At 36.6% G+C, this 15,188-nt stretch overlaps 1 protein-coding gene across 2 annotated transcripts in view; it reads left to right on the forward strand.

The window, feature by feature from the left end:
* Positions 1-15,188, forward strand: part of lrp4 (low density lipoprotein receptor-related protein 4) — a 274,143-nt gene that overhangs the window by 226,061 nt on the left and 32,894 nt on the right. For both annotated transcript variants that reach the window (XM_030130798.1, XM_030130799.1), the window contains exons 15-18: positions 962-1,138; positions 12,396-12,521; positions 13,813-14,021; positions 15,083-15,164. In XM_030130798.1, the coding sequence (XP_029986658.1) occupies positions 962-1,138; positions 12,396-12,521; positions 13,813-14,021; positions 15,083-15,164 (594 nt within the window). The remainder of the gene's footprint in view (positions 1-961; positions 1,139-12,395; positions 12,522-13,812; positions 14,022-15,082; positions 15,165-15,188) is intronic.

Below are 15,188 nucleotides of genomic sequence, written 5' to 3' on the forward strand. Positions count from 1 at the left end.
TTATCCATACCTTTTCAGAAACTTTTGCCCATATGAGTAATCAGGAAAGCAAACGTCAAAGAGTGTGTGATTTGCTGAATGCACTCGTCACACCAAAGGAGATTTCAAAAATAGTTGGAGTGTCCATAAAGACTGTTTATAATGTAAAGAAGAGAATGACTATGAGCAAAACTATTACGAGAAAGTCTGGAACATACTATTAATGAAGAATGGGAGAAGTTGTCACCCGAATATTTGAGGAACACTTGCGCAAGTTTCAGGAAGCGTGTGAAGGCAGTTATTGAGAAAGAAGGAGGACACATAGAATAAAAAAAATTTCTATTATGTCAATTTTCTTGTGGCAAATAAATTCTCATGACTTTCAATAAACTAATTGGTCATACACTGTCCTTCAATCCTTGCCTCAAAATATTGTAAATTTTGCTTCCCCACCCTGTATATTGGTATTATACAGTAAACACTCCTATTCTGTCAGTGTTTTCACCTCTTCTCAGTAACTATGCTTCACATTTCCACTCCCCAGGTCTGGAGCTTTGTTCTAAACACCTTCCCTATGTTTCCCTTTAGATGTTTGAATTGTGGCCAATTGTAAATCAGCAGCATCTCCCTGTTCCACCCACGGGAGAACAAACAGCCTTTATTTTCATTAATTGGACCCTCTTTATGGGGTCGATTTTTCCAACTAGTTAAGACGATACATTTCCCACTTATTCTCGACTGAAGCGTCTTTGTGGTTTGGAGCCTTCGAGTGTTGTTTGTTGTGGCATGAGAAACGTTGCAACACTGACTGTAAATGTCGACTATGGATAGTTTATTGTGGTTTTGTCTTATTTTAACATTAACTTTCATCTTAGGGAATATACATCTTTTCATTTATTATAAAACACTCTGTAATGCACTAAGAACATATCCAAAGCAACTCCTCCATTGAAGAAACCTCTCTGATTCTGTGTTTTTCTAGGCCTCCCCCACCCGTTTGCCATCACGGTGTTCGAGGACAGCCTTTACTGGACCGACTGGCACACCAAGAGCATCAACAGCGCCAACAAATTCACTGGCAAGAACCAGGAAGTGATCCGCAACAAGCTGCATTTCCCCATGGACATCCACACCCTGCACCCCCAGAGGCAGCCAGCAGGTCAGAATCAGACACCAGCACTGCAAAATACCACATTCACAAACCATTAAACACGTTTTTATGGATAAAAACTGATACTTACGGCTCCATCTGGGCTTCTCAGCTCAGTGACTGATGGACCATGATCAGTGTTGTATGTAACGCGTTACTACTGAAAATTTGGTAATGAAATGTAGTTACTTTTTCAATTCCGCACAACGTTACTTTTCTAAGGGACAGATTTGACAAGTGTCACGTACAATTTTTACCCTCAGCAATTTCCTCAAACATCTTCTTCTATAAAACTAGTGGTCGGATTAATTTTAGATTTTATATGTAGCTTCCTTGGGACCATGTCTACAAAGTTATTTCGCAGTTTTTAGAAATTTCCATTTTTGCTGAAGTTCTTAAATATTAAAAATGTGCCTTTACCTATAATGGTCCATATTTTGATGGTTTATAACATGAAACTGTTAAGAGATATCAATATAGTTATTATTGAGCACTGATAGGAAGTCATATATGGACTTTCATTTGGGTTCATGACCTTTGACCTTGAGTGACCTTGAAGGGTTAAACTCAAGTTCACTCATGTCTAGATTTCAGCAGCCTTCTCTGAAACTGCAGGTCAGATTCATTTATAATTTTATATCTATCTTCCTCGGGACAATGTCTATAAATTTTGTTCACAGTTTTTAGAAATTTAGATTTTTGAATTTTTTATGAATTTTTGGAAATATTAAAAACTTGTCTTTACTTATACTGGTCCATATTTGTAGTTAGTTTAGTTTAATTTTGAGCACATAAAATCATCAGATAACAAAGAACCATACAACATGGTCAAAGAAAATTTTCGGCGCTTGAAAAGGAGTGGGAAGACGTGTAACTTATAGACTCCCACTGCTGTTTTTGCAAACTAATAATTAAATTAATTCCGCTTCCTTTGCTTCATTAACACACTATTTTTTCTTTTTGGATGGCTTATAACATGTAAATGGTTACAGATATTAATATAGTTGCTACTGATCACTGATAGAAATCATGTATGGACTTTGATTGAGTAGTTGAGTTCTCCTCCATTCAAAGTACCACCCACTTCTAATGGGACATTGATCTGCATCCAGAACACCGGACTCTAACATAGAACAGAACCTGACAACCTCACAAATTCAACTTATTGATTCTTGATAGAACATGGGACATTGGTCCTATTTTTTAGGTGATCTGTAGCTCATCTGTGAAATCAAAAACCACTATGGATTTTTTTTTAACCTTTGTACCTGTAAAAAGTAAATTTTTCTGTGTAATAACAGTAGATTCTTTCTTTTTTTTTAATAATTGTTTTATTAGGACACATTTTCAATAGGGATGCACCGATACCACTTTTTTCCAGACTGAGTACAAGTACTTACATTTGAGTACTTGCTGATACCGAGTACCGATACGAGTACTTAATAATCCCATTCCAGTTCTTAGTTCCTTTTGTAAATGTGCTTTAGTGTCGTTGTCATTAGTCTGACTGGAACAAAGTGCTGCTACTGACATTTAATGTGTTGGAATGAGCGTTTCTCAATTAATCCACCAGAGGGCGCCGCTCTTAATTAACCATACTGGACAAATATCACAAAGAAGAGTAAAGTTTTTGAGAAGAAGAAGAAGAAAGTCAGTAATAACAAACATAGAGACGACAGAGGTAACACTAATGTGATACTAATATTGCAGCGTTTTCACTGGTAAGGTTTAAAAGCTTAGCTTCAGCAGGTAGAGAAAAGAGAAATGAGTGATAAGTTTCATTTTCACTTCCGCTGGCGGGGGTCCGCACCGCTCCGTACTCCCGCTGGTATTCTCATTCTGGGTACGCATCCGCCAGCACCTGGAAAACGAATGGAATGTACGCAGAGGACGGACAGAACGCTGTGTCCATATCTGTCTGTGTCTGTAACGTTACTTGCAGTCAGAGTTACTTTTATCATTGTCATTTATTTTGAAAATCTCCACACTCTTTACACTCCCCACACATTATTCCACTGCCGCGTACCTGCTGCACTGAACTGTGAATGTCACACTGCAGTAAGTGGTATCGGTGCATTTGTATCGGATATCTTGTACGAGTATGAGTACACACACTGAGTATCGGAGCCGATGCCGATACTCGTATCGGTATCGGTGCATCCCTAATTTTCAATATACATATCCTCTCAGCACAGGTATAAGGATGTCCAGTTTTCTGAAAAAACTAACAACAAACAAAAACTTAAACTAAAAAAAAAAAAAAAAAAGGAGAAAAGTGGTACCCCACCCCCCACTCACATTCGTCCACATTCACTTAATTACAAGTGTTATAACTATTCTGTTCTGTATAAAACTGCAGATTCTTGACGTGCAGACACAAAAGAATCACCACATGTAATATTATGTGGCTTTTTTGTCAATTATGTGAAATAAACATTTCTGTGGTAAAATCGCTCAAACTAAATGATCATATTGGCTGTTTTCTGCCGAAGGGGAAAAAGACGAGCATCAATCATCCAGTCGTTTAATCTGCTAATTACCTGAAACAGTTGGTTGTGTTTTAACTCCATACTTTTCTAATTATCTCTAGTTGAAGGTCTTGGAAGAAACTATGACATTTGGTATTAATTATAGCAGAAACAGAGAAATCGTGTGCTGTTATGGGTTATAAAAGATGTGTTTAGTTCACAAGAGGTTGTTGATTTCTGGAGGAAGTTTCATTACAGAAGTGTTGACAGAATTAAAAGAGTCATCAGAATTAATTAACAATGCTGATACTGAAGGGGCAGTGAATAACTGGGATAATATTACATTTACTGTGGGAATGTGCATGTACAGGTTTATTTCAACTCTATACCTAAGTTTTATTTATTATGTAATTTAATTAGTTGTTTCTATTTGATACTCAGCCTTTTTTACATATATATTTTATTATGATCTATTTCTTCTCTGCCATTTTCAAGATGTTCATGGTGTTTGATGGTTTTGTATGAATGAAAAAACAATAGATATATTGTTTTAGAAAAAGAAGTGTCAATAGCAGTACATGTCTGTATTTTCTTATTTTTTATGACTAAATAGATATTCAGATTTTGAGATTCACTTAAATCAACATCGAGTTACAGATGGATATGAAGAGACCTCAGAACGAATTGATATTTTTATTCAAGCTGTAGCCTTTTGTTAATGTCAGTTTGGTTTTAATTACAGTAGAGATGTGTACGTCTGTAATTAACACTCCAGTTTATCAGTCAAATGAACAGACCATACTTCTGAAAATACAGATATTTACTTCTGATGAGTCTTTTAATTCTGTCAACACTTCTGCAATAAAACTTCCTCTAGAAAACAACAGCCTCTTGTGAACTAAACACATCTTTTCTAACTCATAACAGCACACAATTTCTCTGTTTCTACTAGAATTAATACCAAATGACATAGTTTCTTCCAAGACCCTCAGTAGAGGTAATTAGTAAAGTATGGACTTGTTCTATGGAACGGTTTTTCTCTAGTAATAACTGATCTGTCATCTCCACTTAACAATAGAAATACTCTAGAAATAGAAATAGCTCTAAATGCTCCTATTTTTATTTTATTTTATTTTTTTTTTTACATTTTTCATCTTTGATCAACACCAGAGATCCAGTCATAATAAAGAACTCAGTCATTTATGTTTTAACCCTTAAAGACCCAGTGCTACTTTTAGGATTTTTACTCACTATTTGATCTTTTTTAAAAAAAATTTGCCATTTATTATAGTGTTATCGTCAGTATTTTGCATTTTTCATTGTAAATCATGCGTTTCCCTATATTTAATTTCCTTTATTTAATTTAGATGGTTATAAAAGCTCAATAAATTCAAAGGTTATCGTATCAAAACGGAGAAAACGAAAGAAAAAGTGAGTTTTTCCCCAAATCTATCACTAACTGAACATAAACCCAGTGTGCCCATCCACTGTCATTGATCCAGCTCCATGAGTTTTACTGGTGAATCAATGCTGTAGAAGATGACGGTGTTTCTCCGTTAACTATGGAGCCTCTGAACATCCAAATGGGTCATATCTGATGACCGTGAAAAGATGACAAACTGTATTTTACACCAGTTATTTACATGTATTGATTGGATTAGTGGATCAACAGGAACTAAACAGTTTACATCAGTAGATGGTTTTGGGTCGTCGATGGATGTTTGGGTCCTTATGGGTTAAAATAATAATTTATCAAGCTCAGGTTTATTTCTTTTTTTTTTTTTTTTTTTTTTTTCTTAATTCAAGATTTTTTTTTTTGTTTTATTCAAGCAGAAAAAATCTGCCCATGGAACAAGTGAAAATTATCTTGGTAAAATTTCTTGAAATAATATTTTCCAGATCTGTTGTCTAAAAATAAGTTCTTATATCTCACTGAAAAGTTCCTCTTTAGGTGATTTTGTCTTATTTTAAGTGTGATGAGATATTTTGACTAGAAATGAGAAAAATACACTTGGTAAGATTTTGATTTTTGCAGTGTATGCTCGGGGATTTCAGATGCACAAGTTATACGTCACACTATACGCTGCGCTGCGTCCCCCCCCTTGATTCCAAAACACAAGTCCGCTGTGTAAAAGTCCAGCCTGTCTCACCTCTGTTACTCCTTTGGCTCGGCTGTGGAAATCAGTCAACAGTGGAAAAAAGGTGGGATCACCATTTCACTTTTTTTCCGGGATCTCTGTGTGAAAGCGACTCTGTAAAGTCGGCATCTGTTGCCATGGAAACAGCACACCGGTTGCATTGGCGTGAACTTGCGGCTTTTCACCTGTGTTTTGTGAGTAGTTACGACTCCTTGCTCTGACGTGGATGGATGTTAGAGTATTAAACCCAGAAGGCCCGGTTGGGTTTGTGTCAGTGGCGTTGCAGCCCGTGAGTTAAACCGGCCCCTGGAGATGTTTTAACAGCATGTCAACGCCACGGAGGCTTGTGTTCTCTGCTAACAAACTGTGTTGAAGTTGAGACGAGGCCAAGAGAAAGTTTTGGATATCATGCTGGTAAAAGTGCCGGCGCTACCCGACAGTGACGTGAACCTCCAGCTGCCTCCATGTTGGAGGAGGTCAGGCCCGGCTCCGCTTCTGTGGACGTCGGAGTTGAACAAATACGAACTGTGTGACATGAAGTGGAGAGGTTAGAGAGCTGCAGGGGAGTCCTCCTCACTCTCTTGTATTCAGAACAATCCAGACTGAAACTTTAGGAGCACATGGACGTTACACCGACGGCAGGAAATGTGTATTTACTGTTGAACTCTGCAGTGAAACGAGTTCCTCTGGTGTGACAAGACTCAACAGAACATGTTCCTCACCCTGTGTCGTCTACACTATGTGGACATAAGTATTGGGACAGGTGGAGTTAAGGTGTTTCTTTTCTAACAGCGGTCTGGTTTCTAAATATCATTGCATTGGTTACATTAGTTTAAATTGTTGTACTTGCTTCCAAAATGCCCCAGAGATGGTTTTTACTTCATCTTTTTAAAATTTATTTATAATGTTTTTTATTCATGACTATGATTTTAAATGTTCTACCTCTAAATTTCTAAAATATTTTTCATGGTCTGACTGTAAATAATCATTTTCTACCACAACTAACCATCTACTTTCTTCACAACTTACTAGTCACTTTTCCATTTACCCTCAAATTGCGTGAATATAACTTATGCATAAAAATTTACCTAATGGAAAAAGGACAATTTCACCAAAATTCTTGTTTTTCAATGAAGAGTAGGGATGGGAATCAAGAACCGGTTCTTTTTGAGAACTGGATCGCAGTAGCTCGATTCCTTGGAATCGTTTGCCTGCCTGCTTAACGATTCTGCTTATCAATTCCGCCTCCGTTGCGCATGCGCAATGACGTCACGCGTACACTACATTGTTGTGGTCAGAATGTAGCCAACATGGTGTTGAGGCAGAAACGGTCTAAAAAGACGACACCAGGTCCACTGGAACGCTGTCAAAGCTTCCATGTCTTCAAAAGGGTGGAATCACTCCCAATATGTTCAAACATTTGTCCACAGCATGTGATTCATTTACAGGAATGTCACATATTTGATACGCTACTTAGCAGCGCTTGTGAATGTAGCGGCAGAGTGAACGCCGGGCCCAGTTCCAGTTCCGGTGCGGGCAACAAACATTGTACCCCCTCAAATATAAGTTTCCGAAGGTAAGGGAAAGGAAATGAGGTGCGGGAGCAGAGTCAAGCCGAGTCGAACATTTCCGTAGTGGAAATGCGGCAATAGAGGAAGTAGTAAGCGTCTTTAGTTTCACTTTCACTGCATGCTTCTGCCCCCCCCCCAACTGGGCCCGGTGTCATCTGTTATTATTATTTGTACATACTACATATGTTATATGTTCTGTGCAGATGGAAATATAAACGACAGTTGATGCAAACACACCTGTTTGTACTCTTTTATTCCCTCACCCAATGAGAATCGATAAAAGAATCGATAAGGAATCGGATCGATAAGCAAAATCAATAATGGAATCGGAATCGTTAAATTCTTATAGAGTCCCATCTGTAATGAAGAGTTTTTGCATTTGACGAGAGGTGGTTTTTCGGGTGTAGCGCAGTGGGTATATTAGGCTAAACTGCAATGGAAAGACCTTTTTCCGCAACTATAGTCACGTGAATTACAAAAATGGTTGTTGACGGATGTTACAAGTGAAAAAGAAGAGTTGTAAAAGAAACATGGTGCAGTATATGTGGATACACCAGGAAACCCAATCTTTTTTTAATTTAGTACAGGATAGAGGGGTAATATATAATAATAATGAATATATCTATAAATCAACACAATATTTATGTTGTTGCCATGTTTATGGAATCACTTTTCATGTCATCTCATAATAATAAATAAACAAATCATTGCATTTGTGATTTATGGAAAAACTGACATTACGCACTTCTGTTTGTTCAACATTTAGTAAAGATCGGTCAAGTTTTGTGCAAATGTTCAATGGAAAAGCCACTACTGAGGAAGAAAACTCTCCCATTAAACTTTAAGGAAATATTGATGTTTTTATCTCAAATCATCATGAACAGGACATCTTACAGCTGTAGACATGGTGTGTCCCAGTACTTTTGTCTATTAGTTTATAAACATCAATATTTTCTGAAAGGTTAATAGTAGTTTTTTCTTCATCAGTGAGGTGTGAAAAAAGTAGAGGGTTTGATGTGGTCGAAAATTATTATTTACAGTCAGAATACGAAAAATATTTTAGAAATTTAGAGGAAGAACACTTCAGATCATAGTCATGGATAAAAAGAGAGAACTTAAATAAAAGCCATCTCATTTTAGAAGCACAGATAATAATTTAAACCAAACTAACCAATACAATGATATTTATCCCAATATAAAACTATATTATAACGTTAGTCATTATTGTTTTATATCCCAGATCCATGTTAGAAAAGAAACACGTGTCCCAATACTTTTGTCCATATAATGTATGTAAATCTGTGACTTTATGTCATAGAAATGGAAATCCTGATGTTATTTAGAACATCTGGAGGGGGTCGCTCATCCTGGTCTTGGTGTTTAAGTGCTTAATAGAAGGCAGATGGACCTGTTTGATGTTTTGTGGACACACGTTCTGGAAAGAGACGACAAAGAATGAATGAGCCAACTCTGTTCAGCCGAAATCCCTCCATTGTCATGCCATGCACACAAAGGCCAAAACCGTGATGTCAATGCAACATATTTACTGTGGTTAAACATTATTTGTCATTATAAAATTCAAATTTTTTTGTACAGCTCAGTCATAACCCATAAAGACCCAGAATATATATTTTTTTGGTGATTTTGTGGTGACATGAATTTCTCTCTGCATTTAACCATTAGCAAATTATTAATCACCCCTTATTATAATATTAGACTTAGACTTTATTGTCACTCTGATATACAAGTATATACAGAACAAAATGTCGTTGCATTTACTCGCTCCAGTATAAATATATCAGAATAAAAATATAGAATATAGACGATAAAATTTAAAATATGTACACAGTGGAATATAGGCAGTGCAAAAGGCAGAAAACAGTACAAAGTGTAATTGAATGTAATAAAACAGGTTAAAAGTGCCAGTGTGCCAGTTGTGGAATAGTATTTTAACAGACTATAGATTTAAAAGTCTGATGACCTGGGGGAAAAAAACTATTACAGAACTGGTGGTCCTGCTCCGGATACTGTGGAATCTTCTTCCAGAGGGCAGCAGTGAAACATGGTAAATGGACTGAACTTATACAGTGCATTTTCTACACCTTCATGGTGCCCATAGCGCTTTACAATTCCTCACATTCACCCATTCACACACACACTCATACACCAGCGGGCGACGGCTGCCATGTAAGGCTACTGGGAGCAATTTAGGGTTCAGTGTCCTGCCCAAGGACACTTCGACACGTGGACAGTCGGAGCCAGGATTCGAACCGCCGACCTTTGGTCATTGGACGACCCGCTCTACCAACTGAGCCACAGCTGCCCTGGTTTTGATATTATAACCTACCTGTCTGTCTGTCTGTCTGTCTGTCTGTCTGTCTGTCTGTCTGTCTGTCTGTCTGTCTGTCTGTCTGTCTGTCTATCTATCTATCTATCTATCTATCTATCTATCTATCTATCTATCTATCTATCTATCTATCTATCTATCTATCCATCCATCCATCCATCCATCCATCCATCCATCCATCCATCCATCCATCCATCCATCCATCCATCCATCCATCCATCCATCCATCCATCCATCCATCCATCCATCCATCCATCCATCCATCCAACCTTTATTTAACCTTTATTTAACCAGCCCCATTGAGATTAGGAGTCTCTTGCAAGGGAGACCTGGCCATACACAGTCCAAACAATATAAAACACATAAATGATACACAATTAACCATAAAACACTATAACAACTATTCAACCATAATTGCATCAAGGAAAACAGTGACATTCCTCCTTCACTGCATTCTCCATGATACTTTGAAAATCATTAACTGAAATGAATGTGTGTAGTTTTATAGTGTTTTGAAGATTATTCCACAACCATGATGCATGGTAGGAAAATGCTGTTTTTTTCAAAAGTCTGTCAGAACTCAGGGAATTTATTCAATTTTTTTTTTGAATATCAACAGTATTAGTGAATTAAATACGAGAAAATACCTGATTTTCACTGGAAAAATGCAGAACGCAGTGCATAAATAGTGATAAATTACTTAGAAAAGGTGAAATCCATTTGGGAGTCGACACAAAAATACCTCCTTATGGATAAATCCTACTTCAGGTCGAGTTTGACACTGTTATTCTGCTTTAGAACAAAATAAACACACAAGTTTTATATAAACAGACCCCTTTTTTTCCACTGTAAATCACAAATGTTTTGCGTCGAATCTCTTGAATTTCACAAACTAATCTGTCCTGAAAAATCCATGAAAACGGTTTAATTTAAAATAATGACGACAGATGAACCCCTGGGAGGTTTTAGTGTTGGACGTCCATGTTTCCTCAGTGGAGGAAGGGGTCTACAGCGCCCCCTATCCGCCTCTACCGCTCAGTCCACACTCCTCAAACCCTCAAACGCCCGTTCACACCTTCACTCATGAGACTCCGACAAATGACATAATGGTTGAGTAGAGGAAGGACCCACCCACCGATTATAGGAGGGGAGGAGTTGAAGGGCCTCTGACACCAGGGCTTTAAAAAGCACCTTCAGCTGAGGAGAAACCAGGTTATCCTCAGGACTGAAACATTCACAACCTCTGATATGCATACGAGTCATGGATTCAGATGGAGATGGACTGGATAGTGTAGAGGTTCAGTTTTACACAGTGGATCAGAGCTCTCACTGTTTTAAAACAAAGAACTTATTTTTAGCCTCAAAAAAAAAACCTGTGTATTTTACTGTCAGTTTCAGTTTTTTATAATTGCAATTACAATACTGATCCAAGGGGAAATTTAGTTTCTTAAGCAGCTCAATAAAATAAAATAAAGGAAGGAAGAATTATCAGACAAATATCAACTCTTCATGACTGAATTCTTGAACTGGATAAATTCTAGATTTAACTCAATGTTTATGTCTTTGTATAACTATGACAATTCTTTTTGTTTCTTTTCTTTCTTTTACAATAGAATAGAATAGATCTTTACTGTCACTGAAACAATGAAAATCAGTTTAGCAGCAAACTCTTACAGTGCAATAAGACTGTATAAAAATATCCCAGAAATATTATATTGAAAAATATTGACAAGAGTCAAAAACTTCAAAGACATACTAAAATATACAAAAGGCCTTTTCTATACCACAGATAAAAGATTTATATACAACCTATAAGGATATAGACAGGTAATATAGGATATATACAGGTAATATAGGATATATACAGGTAATATAAAATATATACAGGTAATAAAGGCTATAAATAGGTAATAAAGGATATATACAGGTAATATAGGACATATACAGGTAATAAAGGATATGTACAGGTAATATAAGATATATACAGGTAATATAGGATATATACAGGTAATATAGGATATATACAGGTAATACAGGATATATACAGGTAATAAAGGATATGTACAGGTAATATAGGACATATACAGGTAATAAAGGATATGTACAGGTAATATAAGATATATACAGGTAATATAGGATATATACAGGTAATATAGGATATATACAGGTAATACAGGATATATACAGGTAATAAAGGATATGTACAGGTAATATAAGATATATACAGGTAATAAAGGACATATACAGGTAATATAGGATATATACAGGTAATGTAGGATATATACAAACAAAAATTAAAAACAAGGTGCATGGGTTGTGATTATTGCATATTTCCTCTCCCCTCCTCCTCCTCCTCTCCTCTCCTCCTCTCTTCCTCCTCTCCCCCCCAACCCCCCGAGTTGATCATTAAAATAAACCTCCATTTTAATTTCAGTCTCAGTAAAAACAGGTCACTAACTATGACTAAGCAGCACTAGAGTCCACATCCACTGACATACCAGTCCAGAACCAGTCAGATCTGAGGAGTCCTCATGGATCTGAGCTGAAACATCCCAGTCCAGAACTAGAACCAGTCAGAACTGAGCAGTCTTCATGGATCATAGCTGAAATGTGCCAGTCCAGACGCCTCCTGATAAAACACTAATGATAAACAGTTCAGTCCATCAGGGATCATCAGACTGATGTTCAACTCTAACACCTGATGAAACGGTCCCATGTTGATGTTTCGGTTCTTTCCAACAGGAGGAAGGAACCGCTGTGGCACCAACAATGGCGGCTGCAGTCACCTGTGTCTCCCTAGCAACAAGACCTACACCTGCGCCTGCCCCACCGGCTTCAAGAAGGTCGACCACCACAAGTGTGCACACAGTGAGTCCCAGAAACAACACATGTACCCCTGAGTAACAGCAAATACTTAGTCCTGTCATGACTGAAAGGAACACTTTTTATGTTTGATTTTGATGGTTTTAACGATAGTGAATGAATCATGATGAAGTTTGAGCCCATTTACATGAATATAAAAATCTGATAAGTGGAACTGGAATTTTTTATTTTATTTATTTATTTTTTAATATTTATTGTTACTGATACAGTTAAAGAGACATAGTGGAAAGAAAAAAAACAAACAAAAGACAAATGAAGCAAATAAACAAAAATAATGATCAACATTACAATGAAAATGATAATAAATGTAAAGAGCAACTAAGCAATATGGACTTATTAGGGGCAATAGGAAAAAAGGAAGTGGGGAACAGTAAATGGGGGGAACGAGTACTGATAGTCTTGTTTATTAGTATTACTGTGACAGAGGCAGCCACAGTAATTGTAAAATGGGTTAAAAAGTTAGATATTTATATTAATATCAATTTATATCAGTTTGAGTTTATATAACTGGACGTGTTTCGATAATTGTAATCGATAGATAGATAGATAGATAGATAGATAGATAGATAGATAGATAGATAGATAGATAGATAGATAGATAGATAGATAGATAGATAGATAGATAACTATGTAACTTTAGTTTTCTTCGATTCATTTTTTTTACACAAGCACAGATGTAAAAGAATGAAATAAATGAACAGGTATACATGCACAAAGGCATCAGAGTACTGGGGACAAATCCAGGTGTGTTAATCTGATTTCTCATAATCAGATTACTGCTGTTATCTAGTGAAACAGATCAGATTATACTGTTTACGTGATCAATATTAATCGGATAACTCCACAAATCAGAGAATGATCAGAGTTTTAGTGTAAATGTAAACGGGCTCAATATTGTAGAGATTAGTTTAACAGGCCTATAAATGCAGTTGTTTTAGAGGTTACGTCTGTTTAGTCTCACTGTTAATAAGCAGATTAAAGAAATCTTTATTTAATCCTCAGTAGTGTTTCACAAAAGAATCAATTAGACTCAGTTTCATTAAAAACTGAAAAAATAACTGTTGTTTGTATCAGTTTAACCCTATTTTTATGTTATTATTTATGACATGTATCTGTATTTATGACCCTTATTATGGATGTGATGGTTCTAGTCTGTGGTTGTTTAACCCTTTAAACGCTGTTAGCTCTTTGTGTGTCTGTTGTTGTTGTTCTGTGTCATTTTTGACCCCACTGTTAAAACTAGAAGACTGACAGAAGACCTCTGGTCTTTAATCAGGTCTTGACAAGTTCCTGCTTTTTGCCCGAAGGACGGACATCCGACGAGTCAGCTTCGACACCGAGGACATGTCCGATGACGTCATCCCTCTGGCCGACGTCCGCAACGCCGTGGCGCTGGACTGGGACGCCAAAGACGGCTACATCTACTGGACCGACGTCACCACTGACTCCATCAACAGAGCACTGTGGAACGGCACCAAGCAGGAGGTCAGTGAACGCAGCATGGCTCAGAGCGGGATACTGATGCGATACTGCCATCTAGTGGAGGAGATATGGAAATGATGCATCTGTAAATTAACCAGGCCTGAATGAAAAAACATGAAAATACAAACAAGTCTGGAGACAGTTGGTTAATAAGTCAAATAATGACTTTATTTAAATGAAAACTTCAACATATAACAGTTTATGAAGTATTTTCACAGACAAAGAAAAGCAATAGTACAAAAATGTGATAGAAAATGTATATTATTATATTTATATTATATGTAATTTATAGAATATTATTATAAAAAGGAGACAAAAGGTACAAAACACAACAATGTTAAAACCAGGTGATGGAGGCAGTAGAATGTCATTATCTATAACCAAACACAAATAACCAGATAAAAACTGAAGTTATTATATCATTTTACTTAGATCTGAACATAAAAAAGAGTAAAACCAATTAAAAGATAAGAATTTCACTCAAGCAAGAGAGAGTAACGCAATTAAATAATAATATAATATAAAGGATGATGTCTCTATATTGCACCGTTTTTAAGTGATTTTTCAACATTTATTATATTATCTTCTGTATTTTGCATTTTTCAGTATAAATCATATGTTTTCTTATATTTAATTTATTGGTCATGCAGATGTTTATGAAAATTCAGAGTAAATTCAAAGATTATTAGATCAGAAACAGAGAAATTGGAGGAAAAAATTACTTTTTCAGCAAAGATATCAATTACTGAATGTTAAACCCAGTGCGTCCATCCACTGTCATAGATCCAACTCCATGGGTTTTACTGGTGAATCAATGTTGTAGAAGATGACAGTGTTTCCACGGTAACTACATAGCCTCTGAATGTCCAAATGGGTCATATCTGATGAGCATGAAAAGATGACAAACTGCATTTTACATCAATTATTTACATGGATTGATACAATTAATGGTTCGGCAGGTATTAAACAGTTTAGATCAGTAGATGGTTTGTGTCACCGGTGGTTGTTTGGTTCTTTATGGGTTATGAGTTCAAATGTGTGTATTGATGTGTGTGTGTGTCCAGGTGGTGGTGGACACCAGTCTGGAGAGTCCAGCAGGTTTGGCCATTGACTGGGTGACCAACAAGCTGTACTGGACCGACGCTGGTAAACCTCTTCCTGTATCTGCTG

Source organism: Sphaeramia orbicularis, chromosome 3 (genome assembly GCF_902148855.1).
Source record: "Sphaeramia orbicularis chromosome 3, fSphaOr1.1, whole genome shotgun sequence".
In the NCBI taxonomy this organism is placed as follows: domain Eukaryota; kingdom Metazoa; phylum Chordata; class Actinopteri; order Kurtiformes; family Apogonidae; genus Sphaeramia; species Sphaeramia orbicularis.